Raw genomic sequence first — 23908 nt, 5'->3', positions numbered from 1 at the left:
GTGATTTATTAAAATTGATTTTTAGTTCAACGTGTAATAAATACTGTAATTAAAAAAAAAATTCTTAGTAGATGAAAGATAAATAATCGATTACTACCGCAGCAGAAGACTTTCTGCAGTCGAAAAATTCCAAAATTGTAAACAAATGCACAAATATTCGTCGTTACGATGGAGTCGAGTGAATTCAATGAATTTGATTCCATTTCGGAAACTAATGTTGATACGATCATATTGACTCTCCCCTCTACATTTAGTGAGGAAAATCAACCTTCTAATTCTGAAATCATGAAATCTGAATGTGGCCAATTTTTCCTTGTAACCTATGATGCCACTAATAAGATTATTTCAAAGCACCAAATACATTTACAAATCAATGCAGAAGAATGTCTTGAGTTAAAATGTAGTGATGATGTTGTTGAGGGGCCAGTGTTAAGTGGAAAAATTAGTGTGCTTGATTCACAAACGGATGTACTAGCATCACTACCTGATGGAATTGATGATAGATGTCAAGCTGGTATTTGAGTTTTTTTCCTCATTATAAAATTCATGCCTAAAATTTTTGTTACAGGGGATGCTCTTCAACTTGCAATGCAAGAGATTGATTGTGATACTGACCTGTTGGAGCCTGTTCCATATGAGATCAAATTAGCAGCTTTAAATGCTATGATTCCAGCAGGAGAAAATCCAGAACAAACTGAGTTGAGTTGTGCCATCTGTGCCAAAAGTCATCTTTCTAGGCATTTTGGTTTGAACATATTTCTGTGCCCTGTGTGTGGGCGGCAGTTTTCTCATTCATCAAATTTGAGTCGTCATTTGAGGATTCATTCAGGCGCTAAACCCTACAAATGCAAAGATTGCGGCAGAAGGTAAGATGCGAATATTGTATCTGTTTATTGTTCACATTAATATTTTACTCTTTAATCTAGATTCAACCAAGCCAATTCCCTTCACACCCACCGAGCATACATTCACGCTGGTCATAACAAAAGACACGGCTGTCCTCTTTGCGGTCGTCTTTACAAGACTTTGCAACTGTTGAAGCGTCATTGCAAAATTAATCATCAAGATGAAAATGTCGACCTAAGGGTCCCTCCTTCCGTTATGGCAAAACGTCAGTTTTATTGTTCGGATTGTGGCGAAAGTTTCTCACAGAAATCCTTATTAATGAAACATAAAGAAGCAGAACACGCTGTCATACCATCAACCGACGAGGTAAGTGGCGCTTATAAAAGGAATTTTATGATCAAGTCATCTTTAATTTGAATGGAAATCTTATTCCAATAGATTCAGCCAATAGATATTGTTGCTATCAGAGAAAGCCCATGTAATGATGTGCAACTTTTCGACGCAATGGATAGCATCGATTCAATGTTGCGCGAAATCCAGGATGGAAATAATGCACCAATCAGTATGGATTTAGTTGTTCCGAAGATTATGGATACCGACACAGTCACTCAGACCATAGAAGATGTGATAAACAAAATCAACAAATTCATCTGCTTTGAATGTGGAAAACAATTTCATCGTTATATGAGTTATAAACAGCACTGGGGTAAGACAAATCTTCTCATTTTTCTCAGCAATTTTTCTTATTGTTTATTGATTGTGCTTCTTTATCAGGAGTTCACGAAACCTCATTAAGAAAGTTTGAGTGTAAAGAATGCGGCATGGCATTTGCCTGGAAGTCTACTTATGTCAAACATACGATGCAATTCCATTCATCCGAACCGCCTATTGTTATGTCGTGTAATGAACCAGATTGCGGTAAAGAGTATAAATCCTTGAGCCAACTCCAAGTAATTTGATTTCGTAATGCCCTTTAAAATTTTTCTAATTTAAAAAAAAACTTAATCATTAGGAACACATCAAACGAGACCATCAAATGATCCGGAGATTCTCTTGCGATGAATGCAACAAACAGTTTTACAAAGCCCATGATCTCTTGGTTCACAAACGAACGCACAGTAAGGAGAAACCTTACATGTGTGGAACTTGTGGCAAGTCTTTCTCCCATATATCGCACGTTATCCGTCACGAAAAATCCCACAACAACATCCGACCACACACTTGCCCCGTCTGTCATAAATCATTTACACAAGCGACAGTACTTAGGGCCCATAGGTATGTAGAAAATTAATGAACAGAACAAATTTTAGTTTTGTTATTTGACTATTTCATGTTTTCTTCAGGAAGAAAAAATGTCCAGATCCAATAACAAGCATTCCCAATAAGGAGAGCGAAACCGAAAAGTCAGTTCCATAACTTGTTTATTCTACCCTTAATTCTCCACAATTCTCTTTTCAAAGCGCATCAGCTCTTCACTAAATAAGTTTCCACGGAAGTTGGGTTTAAAGATTTCGATTTTTTTTCCAATTTCTCTCATCTGCCTTGATACGCATAAAATAATTGTCTTAATAATCCTGCGCGTAAATAAGTACAGATACTACAGCACCCTTGAATTCATCCCCGCATTACGCAAGTTAATAAAGTAATTAAGTTTAAGTTAAAAACTACTGCTCCAACGTTTCTCTTTCCCGAACCCTTTCTCTCTATTTTCCTTATTGTTAACTTCTCTGATTCTTTTTCTTTTCATTGCAAAAAAATTAATTTTGCAAAAGCCACCTGAATGAAAATTTTCATCAGACATACCAGTATTGTTTGTTTCGTGATAAAGTGCTTGCTTGGGGAGGGGGGGGGGGGGTATTTGGCTTGTAACCTTTTATTACATACATGAATTTTTAATCATGTGAACTTCACATATAAAGTGTTTTAAGCAGAGACTGCATTTAACATCGGTATTACGAATGATGGATGGTATTTTTGGTAGTGTCAGAATGGAATGGCGGAACGGCGGTGTGTGAAATGTTGAAAACCGCATTTTATTGTGTGTAAAAGTTGCGTGCCTTACAAATTGTAATGCGCAAATTCTTATGTGCCAGTGCCGAGATGCAATTTCTCTAGTAACTCCGTGGACGTGTAGATCAATTTTGCCTGAATTTTGCTTTTCGGTAAGTCATCAATTCGTGATTTATTTATTGTTGACTGCCTACGCTTGTTGTTAGCTCCTAACTGCGTAACCCCACTTTGAAGTAGAATCAGATGCTTAACTGGTGAATTTTATAAAAGAGCGTCGGAGTGAGTACTGCGATTTTACAAATTTCCACTCCCCAAATCCCATTTTCCTGGTTGCGAACGCGGAACAAGTGTACTTGTTCTTAAGACAACAAACTGTTGTTATCTAAAAATTGTTACCCCTTTTTTTCAGTAGAATTCCCGGTAAAATCCTGGACGAACGATTCAAGTGGAGAGACAACTTTAAGGTGCCAAAGTCTTAACTTGCTGCTCTGTGGTGCGCTCACAAACCTACCTCTTTTTAAAAACCCACGTTGAATGGGGCTTCATAAGAAACAGGACAGCAAGCTGTTCGTGTAATCGTGTCTTTTATTTATAATTCCATTATGATATTTTGAATTTCGTCAGTCAAATCAGGATTCAGAACTCCGGTGGTAAAATTCGGGAATTCTCAGCAAGATTAGCAGATTAAGTAAATTTGACAACACTTTATTGATTGTCGTCTGCTCCAATCTTTGTGACAAGTAAAAGTGTTCTGATATTGTAATTCTGTGTCATTGTCATCTGTCATGTTATCAGTATTACCAGTTTTCGTCATCGGAATTTCGTAATAGTTGGCTAGTTGCTTCAGTCACAGTTTCGAGTTCTTTTTGTAAATATACTAATATCAAATTGTCTAAAGACTAAGATACCTGTTACAGGCAATAGGCGAGCTCCTTGTTGATATTTTTTTCTTGCCAGCCTGCTCAAAAACAAAGCCAAATTTAACCTTTCTTTGTGGATTGGAAAAATGGACACCATAAATGGAAATAAGTTGAGCAAGGTAATTTATCTAATTTGGTTACATTTTTAGAAGAAAACATGAAACTCAAGCAACAATTAAATGAATTTGCCATAACATTTTTAGTTTCCATAAGCAAGAAAATCAAGCTGGGGGCCTGGGGCCAAAGGGAATTGTTTGCCTAATAAACATAATAGTCAATTATTACTAGTCAAACATGACTGTTTTGCCAACCAGCTATTGGATCCTAATGTTTCCCTGTCTATTTGTTCGTAAGTTTAAAAATATCCTTTAATTGATGGAACAATATGATTTTAATATTACAAACTAGTAATTTTTGGGAATCAGTGAGAAGAGAAATTATGTCAGATTTTGTTTTAATAATTCACCATTTATAATAATAACAGTTGCAGGTCAGCTTCTATTCGTTAATTCCGACGTCATCCAGGAATTCTTACCTCGAGGAGTAAGTGCTTACGGCGATGGTCTTGAAAATGGCCAACTTCTTCATATTCCTCTAGGTGATGTAAACCAGTCTTTGTTGTTTACGTATTTCGCCAATGTAACTAAAGGGTGTACCTGGACTAATGTCACATTGTAAGTTTGATCTTTTAAAAATTACTAAATTTATAATCATTCATTAGCATCGTTCACTTGAATGTCTCAGATTTCTACGACACGATGGGTTACCAATTGTCAATGTCTTTAACGCAAGCTATCCTAATTTCACTTGGGTTTATCAACCCATCGACTACGAAGAAAATTTCCTCAGTGATGGCCTACAGCAACGTTTGACAATTCATCCTCGCCAACCTTCCTCTTCGGTTATCTTCGGAGTTGTATTTTTTTTAGAAGATGCTGCTCGCATCCAACAGCAAGTAAGTACGACTTCACAATTTTGACACATTTAATTACTCAGTTAATAATTATCACAAAAAAAATTTAGGGATTGACCAAGTCATGCACCACTCTGTTTTGGGGTAGAGTTGAAACTCTACCCATTAACGTTAGTTCAATATCAGTTAGTGATCGTGTTGACGAGACGGCCGCGAAGCTCGTGAGGAAAAACTATGTCCAACCGCTCAGTGCTAAATGGGTTTTAGATCACAGTAAAGGAGACGATAACATATCGGCGAACACAGAATCCATTCTTGATCTCAAATCCAGTGATATTCCAACTTTTCTATCATGGTCAATTTTATCTCCTACTGATATAGGAGGAACACTGCAAGTCGATATTAAATTCAATCAGGTCTGAATTAAATAATTCCTTTTAGGTGAGCGTTTTAATCATTCTACTTTTTTTAGGACGAGCGGAACAGTAGCGTATTTGGCTATCTTGCTTTTGGTACGCCAGAAAACCCCAATAGAACTCAATTTAGTGCCAATAGCTCCAAGGTGATTCCAAAGGCCACTGTCATTGTTCCTTACCCACTGGCAGGCGTTTGGTATTTGTCTCTCTTCGCAAACTGCACCGAGTAATTGAGAACATTGAAATATAAAGTGAACGAATCACATAATATTTCATGTAAATTTAGATGGAATGAGTCCGACTGTCAACGGAACATTTCCGTCAAAGTCCAGATTTCTTTATCGCCGTGTAAAGAGGGAGCGTGCGGACCTCATGGTCGCTGCATCCAATACTTTTCTGCCGGACTAATTTATTCTGCTTGTGTTTGCTCTAGTGGTAATTTCTTGACAGACTAATATAAGAGTATTCTGAGACAAACTTGAAAATTTATATTCTTAAAGGTTTTGCTGGTTGGAGTTGTAGTGATGGATCAAACGCTCTATCTACTGCAATACTGCTAACGTCCGTCCTTCTCCTAACGTTGAGCAATCTCTTTTTCATTCCAGCAATCTTTCTAGCGTTTCGGAGAGGTTTCTATTCACAGTGTTTACTTTATTTCGTGACAATGTTTTTCTCTTCGGTAATCTATAGTCTTCCAAAAATGATTTATGAATGCACTTTTATTTAAACTTTTTATTGTTATGTAGTTTTACCACGCTTGCGATCAACCGGAGTTCAATTTTTGTCTAATGCCATACACCGGTAAGATCAAATCAATTTATCAATAGTTGTAACAAAATTTTCATTTCCAATTTTTTTGTGTGTCATTCTACGTATATAGTTCTCCAGTTTGGCGATTTCTACTCGGCTTTAACTTCAGTTTGGCTAACTGCTTTCATTGTAGCCAATCCAAGCGTTAGTGAAGAGATTTCTAGCGCAATGTGTATTGGTGGTGCTGTTGGAATAGCTATGGCAGTGCATTACAATCCAACGTCATTAGCATCATTTACTATACCAATCGTTTGCGGCCTTGGTCTCATTGCTATCTGCTGGGTATAAAGTTTATTAGGTCTATAATTAGACAATTTATATTAATGTGATATTGCTGTTAATTTTATTAGACCCGTCAGAGCTGTCAGATGCACAAATGTTACCCTGGAAAGTCCTACTGTTTGAAGGCTGTGCTCCCCTGCCTATTATTTTCCATTGTTGGATTAGTTTGTTTCGCATTCCTCGAAACTGAAGACAACTATTTTTATGTTCACAGCATCTGGCACATTTCGATTGCTCTGGCCATTGTATTTGTTATTCCGCCAGAGGGTAAGAAATTTGACATCACAAAACCTCCGTCCATTGATCACGAACCTCTCTCACTCTGATTGGGTAATAAGAGAAGAATGATAATCTTCTTACTAAAATTAAAATAGGACTAAATGTGTGCATAAATTTGAAGTTGTTACCAATATTTACGTTTAGTTTTTCAGGTATCCAGACTTGCATTTAATGTGTGTATTAGGTTTCGTTGTTTTCAATTTCTAATTAAATGAACACAACGGTAAATCATGCATTTACACTAACCTTTGTTTTATATACTGTCACATAAATTTTCTCTATTTCTTTATCATAAATTTCCCCTATTGAACATATTTAATTTCAGTATTTTTCTTGTAGATTATCTTGTGAAGGCCGGAAGAATAAAACTTGCGCTTTTTAATGTAAAATCAGACGTACCCCACGATAATTTTTAATCTTTTAAAAAATATATCGTTAAATATATTTATTTATTTATTTATTTTTTCAAAACTAAACCTTTATGCTTTTTTTAATTATTTTTTATGGTTTAGGAAAGGTTGACCTTCAGCGCATAAAAGAAAAAAATATATTTGAAGGCATGGAAAGTCTGGAGGTTGCGGGAGGTTGAGAGAGAAAAACGTTTACGTCCAAAGCCTTCGTAGTTACATTTCATTTTCGAATTCTCAGTTCTTTGAGAAGGTTGTGGTAACTTAGTTTTTTTTAAGGGAGTTTCTTACATTATCCCACAGGAAGCCTTGAAAAGGCTCGCCCTGAAGCGGCATGTGTCATTTTTCTTAACAAAATTTGTGTTAAATTTACGTCTGCTGTCGTCTGCTGTGAACCACGTGTTTCTGTTTCACTATAGGCACAGCTCCTCAGTACTACAGTAGAAAAGAGAGACTGAAGTCTGAACATAGTCTTCTGTTATTTGTGTTGAACTTGTATTTTTAAGTGATGGCGAGGCGTAACTCGGGTCATTTTGAACCGTTTCCATATAATCATGAATACTACGCACTCCTTCGTATTAAAGAGAATGAAAGATTCTGCCACTACGAATTTCAGGCACGGTCTCCTCAGGTAAGCATTGCATGAAGTTCTTTAGTTAAATTCAGTTTACACTATAAAAAATGTTTTGGTTTCTATTTTTCAGTTACCCCTTCGACAAGAGTTGATAAAATCATTGAAAGAGCTCAACGACAAACTAAATCTGTCGGTTTCAACATTTCACCTAGCAATTCATTTGCTGGACATATTCATGGACTGCCATGAAATTGAACCTCAGCAGTTGATGTTGACTGGGTCAACGTGTCTGTTGCTTGCAGGTGAATAAGATGAATGTTTTATCAATTTTAGTTACTGATGTGATTCAAACAAGTGTTTTTGATTAACATTTATTTTTACATGCAGCTAAATATGTCGATGTTGATACTAATGTTCCAAAATTTTCACATTTGCGATCTTTGACCAACTATTGCAATTCAATTCACGAGTTTTCATTGATGGAAAGGGTTAGTATATATTACAGCCTATTACTAATTTCCTGGCTGAGAATTTGATTTCTTAATGTTTCAGATGCTGCTAAATTTTTGGAAATGGGATCTGAACTACTCAACATCCTTAGATTTCTTGGAACACTATTTGTCTTGTGATCTCTTTAAATGTGCTGAAGGACTCCACACAAACAGCTTGAATAATTTTAAATGCCAAACTGTGTACCTGGCCAATCTGACACTATCTGAAGTCAATTTCATCTTCTTTAAATCGTCAGTCATCGCTGCCGCTTGTGTTGTAGTTGCCCGAATTCAGTTCAGATTGCTCCCCACATGGACAAATGGAATGGAAATATTGACTGGCTATTCCTATGTGGAAATTGAAGAATGTGTTCAACACCTTGTCCATTTGGCCCAAATAACGCAAAGTGAATGTTTCTTTAACCATTTGCAGCAACAGCCCTCGGCTTTAATACGTGAAGAACCGAGGGCAGATTGTAAATGGAACTTGAAGGGTGTATCTAATCACAACTGTGCCAGAACAAAGCGGAAGCATTTGATACATTCTCGTGATTTAAAGCAAATGTACCGACTAACAGACTGCGCTATGTAAAAAGTGAAGGAATGTGTATAAAAATTGTTTCAATTGTTACTTCCAAAATTCCTCTTTAAATCCAGAAGTTTTTCGTGTATCGTTTGCTTATTACAATTAAAACGGGTATCCAACAACATAATTTTCAACCTTATTTGATTCTTCAATCCAGAATACTAGATTACCGCCGATTTCTTTTGAGGAAAATTAGGTTTAAATTTTCCCTGAATTGCTTTAAACTCTGTGTTATGCACTGGAACGGAAAAATAAGGATTGCCATCTTCTCTTCGCCTAGCGTTCCCTTCGGCCAACTTTTCATTGAATATTACTCGAGCACCGTCTTTCAAGAGGCGTTGAACAATGAACGCAATATTTCGCGCATCATCCAATCCCGAGTGGGCTCTTCCTTGGAACTCACGCCCGATTAGCTGAATCATTGTACTAAGGGACATTTTCCCTGTATTGTAGAAATTAGCAAAAGTTTTCCGAATGTTGATCCAGTACTTGCAGTACGTAGGAAATTCAATCTTCGAAAGCTGAAAATCATGAAATTGAATTAGATCTTCTGAAAAGTACTAGAATTAAAGTATGGTTCTATGATTCATTACCGCACATTGGTTCTTGAGAAAGTAGCCAATGTCCCATGGTCCATCGGTCACAATCGCAAATGAATATTTTGAGCCAAGCTTCTTTTTTTGTAGCCATTCCTCAAAAGAGGTCAAAACTTCATGAAATAATGGAGCCTTGTCAACATCATCCTAAGGAGAAAAACTGTGTTAAAGAAACATTTTTTGTGTTTCAGTTGTAATAACTAACCTGGGTGATTCCTGTAAGTTCGGTACAAAATTCAGTCAGTAAAGGATTAAGAACTGGCCGACAGTAGGACCGGAATTCATCTTCCACCTCCCCTTTCTGACAGTTTAGCAAAACAGCAGGAAATTCAATTATTTCCTGTCTATAGAAAAATATTAGGTAAGTAAATTTTGCATTGCAGGAAGAAAACAGAGGTTTGAATTTACTTAAAATTTGAATGTTTCAGTAGTTCACATGTGGCTTCATAGTCAATAATCACATAGAAATCAAACAAGATTCTGATTTTAGAATTTCCATTCTTTTCTTGAATCCCACTAACACTCAACATAGTTTTCTTGTAAAAGGTTTTCAGTCTTTTAGCCAACACACTTCTGCTTCCATCAGTGTCAAGTTTCAACATCTTTAAGTTTTTAATGAGCTCTGCTTTTGAGTAGTTGTTGATCTTCCCATTAAGGGATGCTATTTGTTTATAAACTGGATGACTGTATTCCCTTTCCTTCAAACAATTTAATAATTAGGAATATTAAAATACAATTTAAATAACAACAAAAAATCAGATTTGTGCTCACCACTGGCTCAGGCTCTTTGGTTTCTTCTTCAGCTGTATTATCCTCTGCCTCTGCCTCTGTGTCAACTGTCTCTTCTGCATCCTCTATATCATCTTTGTCAGTGCTGGCCATTTTCTTATTCATATCGTCACTGTAAACAAGTATTTAAGATAAGGATTCTATAGCCCTAGAAATATTCTGCAGTATGTGAAGAAAAATATCAGATGTGTACATTTTATTCATGGTGTTACTTAAAACTGTTGGAAAAATAGTTGCAATGTCAAATTATTGATATGAGTAAATTGACACAGAATCACAGATAAAAGTACAATTTATGAAGAGGTTATTAAGTTTTCAACTATCTACTTTTTTAATAAATCACAAAACAACCTTTATGATTTGAAAAAAATATAAGTATTTTTTTTTCTTTTTACCATAGCAAATTATAACACAAAAATAATATAATCGTAGAAAGATCTAACCTTAAACTGATGGATAGCTTGCCATGGCGGGAAAGATTTTCACTGGAGTTTCTTCTTCTGCTAGATTGAATATAAACAAAATGTCCGTGCCATCTATCGACCAACAAAAGCAAAAGACAACAGCACAACACAACACATTAGTCAAGTGAGTGAAAGCTGTTGCAATGAATAGAGAAAGTGCGGTATAATTTGTCCACGTAGACTAAAACACGCGATAAACTTTCACTTGAATCACCAAGGTAGCAAAGGAAAGACTTACTGAAACCAAAATGTTGGTTAAAGCTGTCATTTTAATTGGGGGTAATCAGAAAGGTAGAGATTAAATTTTGTTATTGAATGACATCTGCATAGTCTCCTCTTTCTTTTTTTTATCTACTTGATGTAGTTATGAAGTGCTGAACAAGCAAAATTTTTGAACATTTATTTTCATTTCAGGTACAAGATTCCGACCTTTATCATTGGACCTTCCGAAACCATTATTTGCTGTAGCTGGGTTTCCTATAATTCAACATCACATAGAAGCATGCGTGCAAATTCCATTTTTGAAGGAAATTATTATTCTTGGATATTATGGAGCCAATGAAATGTCCCAGTTTGTGGGAGAAATGGTGCAGCTGTATAAGCTAAAAATTAGGTATCAAGAATATTTGGTAAATTTTGCTCTTATTCAAGATAATCAAGTCCAACACAATTACCAGGTATCTTCAAGAATTTGAACCTCTTGGCACTGCTGGTGGTCTTTATCATTTCCGAGATCAAATTCGCTGTGGAAACCCAGATTATTTTTTTGTGCTGAATGGAGATGTATGTGCTGATTTTCCATTAATTGAAATGCTAGAGTTCCACAAGACTCACAGAGAAAAACAGAAAGCAATAGTTACTTTAATGGCAACTGAAGCTACTCGTCAGCAAAGCCTTATTTATGGGTGCATTATTGAAAATAAAGAGAATAACACATTGGAGCATTATGTAGAAAAACCATCCACTTTTATCTCCACTCTGGTAAACTGTGGTGTTTACATTTTTTCACCGGAGGTGTTCCAACAAATGGCGAATGTGTTCAATAAGAAACAAATGGATTTTTATAAGTACGGTTCGACTTTTTATATTCAAATTTAAAAGAAATTGATATTGTAGTTAAATAATATTATGTTGTTTGCAGCGTGGAAAATGGAAGCAGTGTTGAAAGAGAAGCGCTGTATTTGGAGAAAGAAATTTTGATGCCTTTAGCAGGAACCGGAAAAGCGCTAATTTACCAAACTTTAAAGTGGTGGTCTCAGTTAAAGACCCCTGGCGCTGCAATTTATGCAAATCGACATTATCTCAATGTAAAATCTTGATTTAAAGAAGCACGTGATTTATTGTTTAAATTGCATTTTATTTATGTTCAATTCTTATTATCTTGGTAGCTATTTCGGGAAAGGAGACCTGAAAGATTAGCTAAAAGCGATCAGCCAACAATCATAGGGGATGTTTATATCCATCCTACTGCTGATGTTCATCCGACCGCAGTGGTAAGTGCTCGTTCATCCCTTATTGCAATTTTATAAGTACATAAAGTAAAAATTTGTTTTAATTTACAGTTAGGTCCTAATGTTAGTATAGGTGCACACGCAACGATCAGTTATGGAACTCGAATTAAGGAATCGATTGTTCTCGCTCACTCGCGTGTCTTAGATCATTCTCTTGTTCTTTACAGTATTATTGGTAAGTCGCAGCTTATCAATGATTTTGTGCCTGTTCATTAAATCTAAACTTATTGACGTTTCTAGGAGCGAATAGTGAAATTGGTTGTTGGTCGCGCGTTGAAGGAACTCCTTGTGATCCTAACCCTGATAAACCGTTTGCTAAAATGGAAAATGCCCCTCTTTTTAACGACGAAGGAAGGTTGAATCCTTCCATAACCATTCTGGGTAATTGCGCTTTTCTTTTTTATTGTGTTTTTATGAATGTTTCATATTATTACCCAATTTATTTTACAGGAAACAATGTCACTATCCCTTCTGAAGTGATTGTCCGAAATTCTATTGTGTTGCCTCATAAAGAATTGACTCGGAGCTACAACAATGAAATCATTTTATAATCAAAATGTATCCATTAATTACAGATTTTTTCATTGAGCAAAACACTTTTTTTCTACTCAATGAATTGGTGATTTTGTTGCCTTTTCAACGGTTTTTCCTATGAAATATTTCCCCCTTATACACGTAAGTATAATCCTAATCATTACAGGCTGTTTTAATTTTGGTACAGAATCACTTGGATAATAAAATAAAGCAAGAAATTACAAATTGAATGCTGTATTCTGCCATCTTTCTCTAATGTTTAGAAAAATGCTGTACTCAGAGCCAGAGGATCGATAAAAGAAGTCCAAGTAACTATTTTTTCTCTATTACTAAAATTCCATTTTCGCATCTGAAAACATAAAAGCAAAGTATATATTTAACTGTGATAGAAACATTGATTTGCATTATTTTGTACCGCTCGCTGCAATTCTCTTGTGCTTCCAAGAACTCTCCAAATTATTTAAAAACTTCTTAAAAAGCTGGATAGAAGGATTTAGGGCGGTTCTCTCATAGTCTTTGAGGCTCTTGCCATCTTTGCCCGTGCCATCACAAACTTCCAATTCCAGGAGTTCATTGATTAGTAGCCTGCTCTCAAAATAAAACAAAATTATAGATGTTCATTCACCAGGTAAGTGCTTACTTATTTTTAAAGCTCTTCTTACGTTAACGTTGGGACGGTTTCAGGACTAAACTCTTCCACATCAAGGGGATCAATCGGAACGCATATCTTGCCCGTTTTCGGATGAACGCAGAAAGGAGATTTGAGTAAATGGTTGAGTTGTTTGGATACGTTGATATCTAGTCGAGGGTATGTGAGTTGTAGCATTATTTCTTCTTTAAGGTGTGAAGATTGTCGCTGAAAAACAAGACCGTTAGTTTAACACATCACCCAATCAATAGAGCTTTTACGATTTCTTGTACTTTGTTTTTGTTGGTGCTAGCAGTTAACTCTTCAAATACTCTCCATCGGCTTGCGCTGTCGTGGTAACTGAGCATACTTTTTTCAAGAGTGTTCCTTAACTTTTCATCCGGTATCATAGTTAAAAATTTCTTGATTGCTTCTTCACTTCCAAGTATGTCTTGATCTTTCACCATCATTGATTCAAAGTGGTCTTCGACGATTCTGGCAGCTCGACTAGATAATGAAGTATATCATTAGAGTAAGCGAGAGGACCGAGACAACGAATTGTTTTGCTTGTTACCTTACTGCTGGATGAAGATGTTCATAGTTGAAGGAAACTTTCTTATTTTGTTGTTCTCCTCCTTTGATAATCTGCAGGTATTCAGCAACAGCAGACCGCGCTGACTGATCAAGAGCTCTTGCTGCATCATCACAGACCCAACAATGGACTCCACGACGACCAGAAAATACCCAAAGTAAATGCTGATAACCAAAATCATCTATTGACACACAGAATTTATATTATTGCAAAAATGTAGCATTTCATCACTAAACCTCTTAAAGCAGCATCCAAGACTTTGATAGCCACAACCATGAACTTCCAGCATTTGTCACATATGTCAGCCCCTTGGCAACAATTTCTGACATCATCATAATCAGTCATATCTATATCAAAAACTAATTCTTTTTCCATTGGAATAAAGTGACTGATACTTCTATGGTTTTTGGGCCTGTGTGAGTTTAAAATAAAGAATAGGTAAAATATGTTAATCCAATATTTACTTGTATATTCATACCTGTGATTATATACAGCACCCAAATCTATCTTCTGCGGTTTCATTTTTTTCATTTCTTCTTCCAACTCATCTTGATCTTTAAAGGACTGATATCTAATGTAGATGTCATCAGGAAGAGTAAATGAAAATTCTCGGTTGTGAAAATAGTGTTCTTTCACTAAAAATTATAAGTTTATAGAATATTTAAGTATAAGTTTTACTTTAAATAACCAATGTTTTACTTACTATTTCCATAATTTAGCCACCTGAAGTAGGGTCCATAAGGAAACAGGCGCTTGTAATATGTTAACATAGCTTCTTCATTTTGTTCCGTCATGACTGCTTTAACAAATGAAATGAAATTGTAAAACAATTATTGGAGAAACAATACAGATTGCAGTATCATGTATCAATCGGCCAATTTGTCCTCTCACTAACAAGTTGTTGTCTTTTGATTGTCTGCGTACTCAGCGATCACTTCATTCCCGCCAAGACTTAATATTGAAGTTGCGCTAGTGTGCTAACGCCGTAGCCTATTCCGCTTTTGGATTTTTTTTATATTTAAAAATTTTAAACACATCAAATTATGGATTCATATTAAATTTTACTATTCAATTAATAATTTTGTGGACTAAAAAGTAAAAACTAATTTTCCTTTCATTTTTAATTCATATTTCACATTTATTTATTTTTTATTTATGATTCGTTGAGTTTATCAACCAGAGGGCCAGAGGATCAAGTCCATCTGGTGACCTTGCCCGATATGGAAGCCCAAAACCGCCACTTTTTCAATATAATAATGATTTTCAAAATATCATTATATAAAACAGAAAAGAATATATAAAAAACAAATTCAATATAAAACTGAAAAAAGTATTATATAAAAACCAAAAAGAGTGTAATATAAAAAACAAAAAGTTGATATAAAAAGCAAAAAAAGTCAATATAAAACCCAAAAAAAGTCAATATATATAAAAAATATTCAATATATATAAAAAAAATTCAATATAAAAACTGAAAATGTATTATATTAAAACCAAAAAGAGTATAATATAAAAAACAAAAAGTTGATATAAAAAGCAAAAAAAAGTCAATATAAAACCCAAAAAAAGTTCAATATATAATCCAAAAAAGGTCTATATAAAAACAGCAGCCACCTAGCGGTCAAAAGAATCACTTCATGCCACATCTCCACCCCCTTTATAACCAGTTTGAATCCAGTAGTACAAACGGGGATTCTTGCGCGATAAACGCGTATTTGAGCATTTATTTAATCACATAATTAAAAACGAGCAATCGCTTAACTAACGCTACTTAATGCGCGTCGCTCTAAATTATTATTTTTTAAAATGTAATTCGAAGTAAAACGACTGTGGCTGACTGCGGCGACTGGTCAGACGAGTAACGCGAGCCCGTCCGTTTTTTCCAGCGGTTATCGCTGGTCCGTTTGCTATTTTAGCGCTGCCGCCCGTCCGCTGTTTTCGGTGGCTCATTATAAGCGAAAAATAATCCATTCAAATGTTTTGCGCTAAGCGCGCGTTGCGCTAGCGATTGGTTTGCAATAAACTTGCGCGCGATGCGCTATATTTAGCGCGATTCATTGCATCTCATTTTTTACGAAACGCGCAAGCGCTTCGTTAATTAAAGTAAATGGTTCCGGAAAAGAAAACCATTGCGCGACTGGACTAGTAGCGCGTGCCCGTCCATTATTTCAGCGCTTATCACGAGTCAGTTTACTTGTCGTAGCGCTTATCGTCGCCCGTCCGCTGTTTAATAAGGCGACTCGCTGTGCACGGGTTATGCGCGTTTTGTAAATAATACGCATCTTGCGCGCGACACGCTAAATTTTGAGCATTTTATTTAATCTTTAATTAAAAAACGCACAAGCGCTTAAATAATTTGAGCGCTTATTTCTGGTTCTTCAAGCTGTGTTAGCGCTATCGCCCGTCCGCTGTTTTCAGCGGCTCATTATGCGAAAAATAATTAAAACACATTTTCATTCTAGATCTAGCGCTAAATAAACGCGCATGGCGCTAGTGATCTATTTGCGATTTACTTGCGCGCGATGCGCTAAATTATTTAGCGCAATTCATTTAATCGTAGCATTTTATGAAACGCGTAAGCGTTTCGTTAATTTAACTAAATGGTTCAGGAAAAGAACACCATTGCGTGACTGGCTCCATTATTTCAGCGCTTATCACGAGTAAGTTCGCTTGTCGTAGCGCTTATCGTCGTCCGTCCGCTGTTTAAGGCGGCTCGCTGCGCAAAACAATGTCAAAGTTCTAGCGCTGCGAAATCGTAAACTCGCTTATGGTAAACTTAAGATTAACTTGCGCTGAATGCGCTAAATAGTCGGATTAAGTTCATCACATAAATTACGAAGCGCGCATATAATTTGCTAAAATAAATATTTAGCGCTAGATCTAGCGCAAAATATATTGACTTCATTATTTTTCGCGCTAAATATTTATTTTTGCTAGTTATTTGCGTTTGTAAATTATTTAATGAATTTAAATGCGCTAAATTTGACGCATTGCCTGCAAGTAAATCTTTAGTTAATTATTAGCGCAATGGGCGCTTAAGAAAGAAAGCGCTACATCTAGCGCGAATTATTTAAAATGTTTGGCCCAGCGAGCGCGAGCCGTGTAAAACTTTGGACGGGCGACGATTAGCGCTAATAAGGTAGCGAACGGACTCGCGACAAACGCTAATATCATGTACGGGCGCACGCTTCTCGTCCCGTCTCGTCCATTTGCGGTAATCGTTTACCCTTTCGCAACATTTTATTAAAATTAACGAAACGCTTGCGCGTTTCCTAAATAATGCAATGAAATAAATTGCCCTAAATATAACGAATCACGCGCAAGTTCATCGCAAACACATAGCTAGTCCCACGATCGCTTCGATAGCGCTAGATCTAGCGCGAAACATTTCAATTAATTATTTTTCACGCAATGATCCGCCGAAAACAGCGGAAGGACCAGCGGAAATAGCGGACGGGCTCGCATTACTCGTCTAACCAGTCAGCGCAGTGGTTTCCCTTTGCATTCAATACAAACAAATAATTTAGAGCCATTCGCATTAAGTAGCGTTATTTAAGCGCTTTCGCTTTTTTAAATATAGGATTAAATAATACGCTCAAATTGAGCACATATCGCGCAAGAAGCGTTAAACATTTATTTTAACGCTTGCGTGTTTCGTAAGTTATAAACGGACTCGAGACAAGCGCTAAAATTATCAACGGGTGTGCGCAACTTGTCCAGTCGCCGCAATCGTTTTACCTGTCGCATTTATTACTTTTATTAACGAAGCGCTTGGGCGTTTCGTAAATAATACAATGAAATAAATTGCGCTAAATATATATTTACCGCATCGCGCGCAAGTTTATCGCAAACCAATTGCTATCGCAACGCGCGCTTAGTGCAAATCATTTGAATGGCTTATTTTTCGCAAGCTTATAATGAGCCGCCGAAAACAGCGAACGGGCGACAGCGCTAAAATAGTGGACGGACCAGCGATAAGCGCTTTAAAAAATCGGACGGGCTCACGTTACTCGTCTGACCAGTCGCCGCAGTCAGCCGCAGTCGTTTTACTTCGCTTGACATTTAAAAAAATAATAATTTAGAGCGACGCGCATTAGGTAGCGTTATTTAAGCGCTTGCTCGTTTTTTTATTTTGTGATTAAATGCCCGTTTGTACTACTGGATTCAAACTGGCTATAAAGGGGGTGGAGATGTGGCATGAAGTAATTATTTTGACCGCTAGGTGGCTGCCGTTTTTATATTGAACTTTTTTGGGATTATATATTGAACTTTTTGGGGGTTTTATATTGACTTTTTTTTGCTTTTTATATCAACTTTTTGTTTTTTATATTATACTCTTTTTGGTTTTAATATAATACATTTTCAGTTTTTAAACTGAATTTTTTTTTTATATATATTGAATATTTTTTATATATATTGACTTTTTTTTGGGTTTTATATTGACTTTTTTTGCTTTTTATATCAACTTTTTGTTTTTTATATTACACTCTTTTTGGTTTTTATATAATACTTTTTTCAGTTTTATATTGAATTTGTTTTTTATATATTCTTTTCTGTTTTATATAATGATATTTTGAAAATCATTATTATATTGAAAAAGTGGCGGTTTTGGGCTTCCATAGCCCGAAATCACAATACAATACAAAAGAAAAATACAATATTAAAGACAGTGTTTCCTGAGAAAGTCTCACTCGAAACTCGGTGAGATGTTATCTGATGTCCAGCAGACGATAAGAAAAAGATTGTAAGAAGAAGAGTCGAGTTTTTCATTGAAATGATTCACATCCTGTGCTGGGTATGTAAAGGCGGTATTTAGCGTTCTTGAACTGATATCCAATTAGTCTTTAAGGGTAAAAATATGGTAGATCATCGGCTACTTTGCAGTCTGTCCAATTCGCAAATTTATTTTTGCTTATTTTTCGTAGATTTGCACTTCTAAATGAAGCATTCAGTGAAAGGAACCTTACTTTATATCTCGTTTCGCTAACGTCGATGTAAAAACACACACAGCAAAGGATGTCCTTAAAATTGTGTAACTTCAAGAAATGAGCAAAGAGTCGAGAAATAGAAGTGATCAAGCTCGTGAAGTGGCAGAAATCTTCATTAGCAACAGTGCTGACCATTCATCACAGTCTCTAACCAGACACCACACGATCAACACTATGCCTAATTATCTCCATGAATCCTATTATCACAATGAGGACTACCTTCGTGAAACATTGTCTGCAGGTTCACCTAGAGATGGAAGAATATCAGCTGTGAGAAGATTCTTCTGTCTATTTGTCACTTTTGATTTCTTGTTTACAACCCTTATGTGGATCATTTGCCTTGTGGTAATAAAGCAATAACTTTAATTGATTTAGAATACCTATAATAAATATATATTTTCTTTCAGATAAGTGGAGAAAAAATTCAACAAATGCTCATTGATCAAATAGTACACTACACAATTCATGGGTCGTTGTTTGACATTGTGGTATGTTTTCTCTTATACAGTTCTCATTTTCATTAAATTTGGAGTAGTGACATCATTCAATGAGTAATTTTTTTTCTCTAGATGGCCTCCGCTGGTCGATTTGTGATACTTCTTCTATTCTATGCATTGCTGTGTATTAATCACTGGTGGGTGATCGCGGTAAGTTTGACCTAAAATCCGTGTATTGCGTGTAATTTTTTGCATTAACACAGTTTTATTGTTTTACTGTTATAGATAACAACGGCGGGAAGTTGTGGATTTCTTATCATAAAAGTCTTCTTTTTCGAGGTATAGTAAATCATATAACTAATTATTTTTCGTCGCGTGTGTGCAATCATTTAATTTTACACCTTTTTTTTTTCGTAGTGGGCTAATGCCACCAACTATACGCTAGATGTTTTTCTTGTTCTGAGTTCTTTTGTTTTGTCATGGGGTGAAGCTTGGTTTCTTGATTTTCGAGTCCTGCCCCAAGAATCCCTTGCCCGTGATTTTTTCAGAGGTATACTATTATAGTGTTTACTAATTGACATTTTAAGCTTTACAAACTTGTTGCTCTACAATAGCTATCTCATCTGATGATGAACGCGCACCTTTGCTGCAAAATCAGGCCCCTTCCGTCCGCAGCCATAATCTCGATGACTTTTATTCGCCAATTGATTCCCCGCAAGGTATGTACACTTGTACAGTCTTCTTTCCAGTATTCCGATTCTTGCGTTTGAGTAATGAGTGGTTAGCAACAAAAAAGCTAATTAAACAACTTTGTTATAAAATTTTAGTCGTAAAAATGGTTAATGGTACTGTTTCAAATATTTTCATTTCCAGATTCGGATGACGAACAACCAAACAGAGCGAACCGCAGTAGCATAGAGGTATAGTATTTCAACTTTTAGTGATGTTTTCCTACGTCGTAATTTTTATTTTACGATGAACGTGGTGGGTGTGACTATGAGGAAATCCTGAAATCACGTTTTCCCTCCATCAGCTGTGTTCTTGTATTAGACGGGTCATTCAAAAAACGGAAAATCCAAATGAATGACGTGTGTTTTACCACGTACACCGAGCTCTGCTTGTTTCGTAGTATATAGTCGCGCGACAGCGAAAGCTTTTTGCCCTCGATGGCACGGCCTTGATACTAGCAGCGGCTGCTGGTTGGTCAATAGCATAGAGCAGTGTTCATGTGCTGTGTGGCTGTCAACAACTTTCTACAGACCAGCACTTCTCATTCGTATTCTCTTGTTGCAATCACTTTGCGTGGTTTCTACAGACTACCGTCGAGTTGGATTGCCTCAACTTTGATGGCATGACATAGTAACAGGCTAGGGTTCCCCTGTTTTGGCTGCTTCTGGTTGTTCTTGAAAAGTCTCTACAGACACGCAACACATTTGATGTTTGAGTGTGACATGATAGTGTAGTCTACGTTTTTAGTACTGCTGTGTGTGAAACGTTGCCGGAAACTAATTGTCTCAAACTGGTTTCTGTTAGCGAACAAAGCGTACGTGCAAGTGATACAGTGCTTCTGACGTGAAATAATAGTTGCAGCAAAAATAGGGATGAAGTCGTTTTCAGAGAAATTAAAGAATCTCTTTCTGATCTCAGGCGAAACAGAAGAAAATCCTGTTATCAACTGGACGGTATTACAGCTTTTTATTCAAGTCTTGTAACATGATATGCGTTCGTTCATCATCTCACATCCTCTCTCCAGTTTATCGTTCTCGCAACACCCCCGGCTGATTTCTCATGTCGGCAATCGTTGAAACATCACGTTGCCACGTGAACCATTTCCGATTCAAAGATTTTAAAAAATTTCTCTTAATGTTACTGTAAAACTAAACACTTTTGATGAATGTAGATATAATTTCATTCAAATTTTCGTTGTGAATATCAATTTGACTACATGTATGGACCGGAATAGACCGGAAACGTTTAGACAGGAAATGAAGTTGTATTAATGGCGTCTTTCTCTTATTCCTTAGTATCTCACCATGCTTCTGTTGAAGCATTGAGGGATTCAATTTGTCCATTTAAAACCTTATTTGATGTATATTTTTTTTTTTTTAGGATGAAGAACTGGCGCAAAAGGCCAAAGACGCGTACGAGGAAGCCTTAAGTACAATAAATTCTGATGGATGGAAAGTTGAAAAGCAAACACCCGAAGGTGACGTCGTCCACAGTAAATTTATCCGACGAAATCACAAAATATTCCGACTAACTGTAAGTGAGCGTGCGTGCTCCGACTCTTAATCTTCTTTTTATAATTTTTGAACTTCGTAACCTTTGCTTATTTTATTCAAACAGGGTACCGTCGAAATTCCCCCAAAGCTACTGTTTGACGAGCTTGATCGAAATATCGAAAATGTTCCTTCCTGGAATCCGACGTTAATAGAATGTCGTATCCTGAAGGTAAAAATTAAACAACTTTAAAGTTGCGATCATTGTATTACAATTGGAAAATGTCTTGAATAACAGACGGTGAACGATAAAGTTTCCGTAAGTTATCAGTTAGCAGCTGAAGGTGGAGGTGGAATTATTTCTTCCCGTGATTTTATCAACTTACGTTACTGTGAAAATCGTGAAGGAGTCTACATTTGTGGAGGTAAGATATTTGTTCGCTATCCTGTTAAAATGACACCTTATCTTCTGATTTTTATTTTAAAAAGGCGTTTCTGTCGTTTTCCCTGACATGCCGGCCCAAAAGGGTTACGTTCGTGGAGAAAATGGACCGGGTTGTTGGGTTATGACGCCTATTCCAAACGAACCCAACAAATGTGTCTTCCAGTGGCTGCTTGACACCAATCTTAAGGTATGACGCTCGTTGAAAAGTCTTAGATTACTTGCTTTTTTGCTGAATACGTGTTTTCCGTTCGTTAGGGTTGGATTCCTCAGAGCATAATTGATACAGCGTTGTCATTTGCCATGTGTGACTACATTCGTTACGTCAGAACCTTCGCCGACACTTTGCGCCAAGAGGGAAAGTTTTGACCAAAAACTACCTTTGACTGAGAGGCTGCCTTTCACAGCCTCATCATTGATTACTATTGATTGTGTCTTCTCTGATCGTTTATTTCTTGAATTTTTTCTCTTCTATCCAATTTATTCGGTTTTGTCATGGTGCAAATTCGTACTAGGTCCTTCAATATTCTAAACTTACTTCCTCTCTTTAGCATTTCAAATCGTGGTTTGGTTATGTTAGATAATCTCTTGGTGTCAGCTCGGCTTTTAAAAAAGTGTAAATGTTGATGTTGGCCAAACCATCGGGTGAAATTCCACGAAAGTGTGAAGGCTTATTGTTTTCTCCCACCTTTATGATGGGAGAGCATTTGTTTTTGTTTTACTTTAGATACTGTGAAATCGATTTCCTCGTAAATTTGTGTTTCGTGTTTATATGTGTGTGCTTAATTTTCTAGAATAATCTCGATTAGTCTCATTTTGTGCGAGAGGACCGCCTGAAGTTATTTGAATTGTTGTACGTGTGTCTCCGATCGTTTCATTTTTCATCTCTCGCTTTTCTTTTTTTTTATATCGTGTATGCAGAATTTCTCAACGACAACTTAATAAAAAGAAAAGTCATTTGCTATGAAGTGGCTGTATGCAATCAAATATGACTGTTATACACATGACTATACTGTATGAGTAAGTAGCTCAGTGTAATCCAGTTACCTGAATCTTTAGCTAACGAAGGGCTTCATGACAAACTTGTAAGGTGACGTGGTAGTAACAGCCGATGAAGTTACATACTCGAGGTTTAAACGTCTTATACCAAGCCACAAATTAAAATATGTCATCAACTTAAAATTATTAACTTTATCTCCCACCCCCTCCACCCTGTCTTCATTAAAATTCTAACCAAAATTCTTGGCTTTCGTCTTTGTTGGTGTAATCATTGTTATGTAATTGCAGGGATAAATATTTATTTTACAATCATTTCAATTTATTCGAAATTTTTAAAATGATTAATTCGGTAAAAAAATAGATAGACAAAAAACTGAAAAAATTGCAACGCTGTCTTAAATTTATGTGTGAATTAAAAAGTAAACTGGTAAACATTGCACGTGAGTGTTTGTTCGTGTGTCACCAACTTTCCATTGTTCTTTCTTTGTGGCTATTCTTTTTACAATACGAGACCATTTATTAGTGAATGAGAGTGCATTGTTATATCCCTACTCTATTCAGACTCAGAGTGCTGCCCCATTCACTTCGATCGTCCAGACAACCAGCATTCAACATCGACCAGCTGAATAAACCAAGTAAGCACTATTTCTCTTATTTTCTCATGACGTATGTCAGAGTAAAGGAAATCGTTTTTAAAAACATAGTCGAAGTCTGTATTTTGTTGCTTGGCAATATTAGATTTATCATGTTGACAGTCAGCCAGCCACCAAGCTGCCAAGAGAGTAACAACATTATTTTTGTTGTTGTTGTTTTTATTCATATCCCATATCTCTTCGTCTTGTGTGAATCGACACTTTGCTGACACACATTTCCCGTTAAATTACATCAGTACGAAATTATGGTTTGATAATCCAAACTGAAATGCGAGCTGAAATGCAGAAATCAGTCGCCATTAGTTGAACTTTGGAGTCGACGAACTTTTGGAAAATCTTGAGGTCTTGTTTTTTTCTTTTCGTCCTCCATCAACTCTTCATTATTAGTTTATTAAATCTCTTGTTGTTGGTAGGAAGATTAGATAATTTATGAAATGTGAACAATGGCGTTCACCTTGAGCCCGGTTTCAAGTGCGGAAATCCCAAGACGTAGTAATGATACGGCTTAGCGAAAGCAACAAA

General features: G+C 36.3%; 7 protein-coding genes and 1 long non-coding RNA gene across 11 annotated transcripts; 5 read left to right on the top strand and 3 right to left on the bottom strand.

Annotated features, from left to right (window-relative positions):
- The first annotated feature begins 105 nt into the window (after positions 1-105).
- Positions 106-2712, top strand: LOC124329081 (zinc finger protein 135-like). 2 transcript variants are annotated; one of them, XM_046788060.1, is made up of 8 exons: positions 106-514; positions 569-698; positions 738-866; positions 927-1212; positions 1285-1552; positions 1621-1796; positions 1859-2121; positions 2190-2712. In XM_046788060.1, the coding sequence occupies exons 1-8, from the start codon at positions 169-171 to the stop codon at positions 2260-2262; spliced, it is 1671 nt and encodes a 556-aa protein (XP_046644016.1). In that variant the 5' UTR covers positions 106-168; the 3' UTR covers positions 2263-2712. The 2 variants fall into 2 exon arrangements, with proteins under 2 accessions (XP_046644016.1, XP_046644015.1); XM_046788059.1 differs by having other exon boundaries at positions 569-866.
- Positions 2713-3556: 844 nt separating this feature from the next.
- On the top strand, positions 3557-6908 carry LOC124329066 (transmembrane protein 8B-like). 2 transcript variants are annotated; one of them, XM_046788025.1, is made up of 12 exons: positions 3557-3895; positions 3980-4125; positions 4261-4450; positions 4521-4731; positions 4800-5105; positions 5162-5331; positions 5392-5540; positions 5606-5784; positions 5852-5906; positions 5986-6197; positions 6266-6527; positions 6816-6908. In XM_046788025.1, exons 2-11 carry the CDS (start codon positions 4071-4073, stop codon positions 6521-6523), a joined length of 1785 nt encoding a protein of 594 aa, XP_046643981.1. In that variant the 5' UTR covers positions 3557-3895; positions 3980-4070; the 3' UTR covers positions 6524-6527; positions 6816-6908. The 2 variants fall into 2 exon arrangements, with proteins under 2 accessions (XP_046643981.1, XP_046643982.1); XM_046788026.1 differs by having other exon boundaries at positions 3558-3724; positions 3814-3895; positions 6266-6908.
- Positions 6909-7051: 143 nt separating this feature from the next.
- Positions 7052-8661, top strand: LOC124329171 (cyclin-J-like). The gene is made up of 4 exons (XM_046788218.1): positions 7052-7514; positions 7588-7759; positions 7845-7945; positions 8010-8661. Exons 1-4 carry the CDS (start codon positions 7392-7394, stop codon positions 8538-8540), a joined length of 927 nt encoding a protein of 308 aa, XP_046644174.1. The 5' UTR covers positions 7052-7391; the 3' UTR covers positions 8541-8661.
- LOC124329149 (3'-5' exoribonuclease 1-like) lies at positions 8589-10138 on the bottom strand. Its single transcript, XM_046788188.1, has 6 exons — positions 10113-10138; positions 9902-10031; positions 9539-9828; positions 9336-9474; positions 9128-9277; positions 8589-9055 (listed from the first exon to the last, which is right to left on the bottom strand). Exons 1-6 carry the CDS (start codon positions 10121-10123, stop codon positions 8696-8698), a joined length of 1080 nt encoding a protein of 359 aa, XP_046644144.1. The 5' UTR covers positions 10124-10138; the 3' UTR covers positions 8589-8695.
- A 347-nt stretch (positions 10139-10485) lies between these two features.
- LOC124329127 (mannose-1-phosphate guanyltransferase alpha-like) lies at positions 10486-12585 on the top strand. The gene is made up of 8 exons (XM_046788158.1): positions 10486-10674; positions 10798-10996; positions 11061-11450; positions 11525-11690; positions 11772-11876; positions 11946-12069; positions 12135-12275; positions 12345-12585. Exons 1-8 carry the CDS (start codon positions 10632-10634, stop codon positions 12443-12445), a joined length of 1269 nt encoding a protein of 422 aa, XP_046644114.1. The 5' UTR covers positions 10486-10631; the 3' UTR covers positions 12446-12585.
- On the bottom strand, positions 12485-14591 carry LOC124329131 (DNA primase small subunit-like). The gene is made up of 8 exons (XM_046788164.1): positions 14352-14591; positions 14127-14283; positions 13885-14060; positions 13631-13829; positions 13350-13563; positions 13091-13284; positions 12844-13013; positions 12485-12777 (listed from the first exon to the last, which is right to left on the bottom strand). The coding sequence occupies exons 1-8, from the start codon at positions 14440-14442 to the stop codon at positions 12758-12760; spliced, it is 1221 nt and encodes a 406-aa protein (XP_046644120.1). The 5' UTR covers positions 14443-14591; the 3' UTR covers positions 12485-12757.
- Positions 14592-18295: 3704 nt separating this feature from the next.
- LOC124329110 (steroidogenic acute regulatory protein-like) lies at positions 18296-22702 on the top strand. 2 transcript variants are annotated; one of them, XM_046788120.1, is made up of 13 exons: positions 18296-18443; positions 18574-18981; positions 19044-19124; positions 19206-19283; positions 19359-19412; positions 19491-19623; positions 19688-19792; positions 19947-19993; positions 21183-21335; positions 21420-21524; positions 21591-21717; positions 21782-21924; positions 21993-22702. In XM_046788120.1, exons 2-13 carry the CDS (start codon positions 18694-18696, stop codon positions 22101-22103), a joined length of 1425 nt encoding a protein of 474 aa, XP_046644076.1. In that variant the 5' UTR covers positions 18296-18443; positions 18574-18693; the 3' UTR covers positions 22104-22702. The 2 variants fall into 2 exon arrangements, with proteins under 2 accessions (XP_046644076.1, XP_046644077.1); XM_046788121.1 differs by lacking the exon at positions 18296-18443 and adding an exon at positions 18478-18498.
- Positions 19438-20190, bottom strand: LOC124329283. Its single transcript, XR_006916730.1, has 2 exons — positions 19923-20190; positions 19438-19832 (listed from the first exon to the last, which is right to left on the bottom strand). It is a non-coding gene; the product is annotated as an uncharacterized LOC124329283 (long non-coding RNA).
- Positions 22703-23908: the final 1206 nt, after the last annotated feature.

The sequence above is a fragment of the Daphnia pulicaria genome, chromosome 3 (assembly GCF_021234035.1).
Source record: "Daphnia pulicaria isolate SC F1-1A chromosome 3, SC_F0-13Bv2, whole genome shotgun sequence".
NCBI classification, from domain to species: domain Eukaryota; kingdom Metazoa; phylum Arthropoda; class Branchiopoda; order Diplostraca; family Daphniidae; genus Daphnia; species Daphnia pulicaria.
Note: the sequence above shows the minus strand (reverse complement) of the source record. Positions and strands in the feature narration are given on the sequence as shown.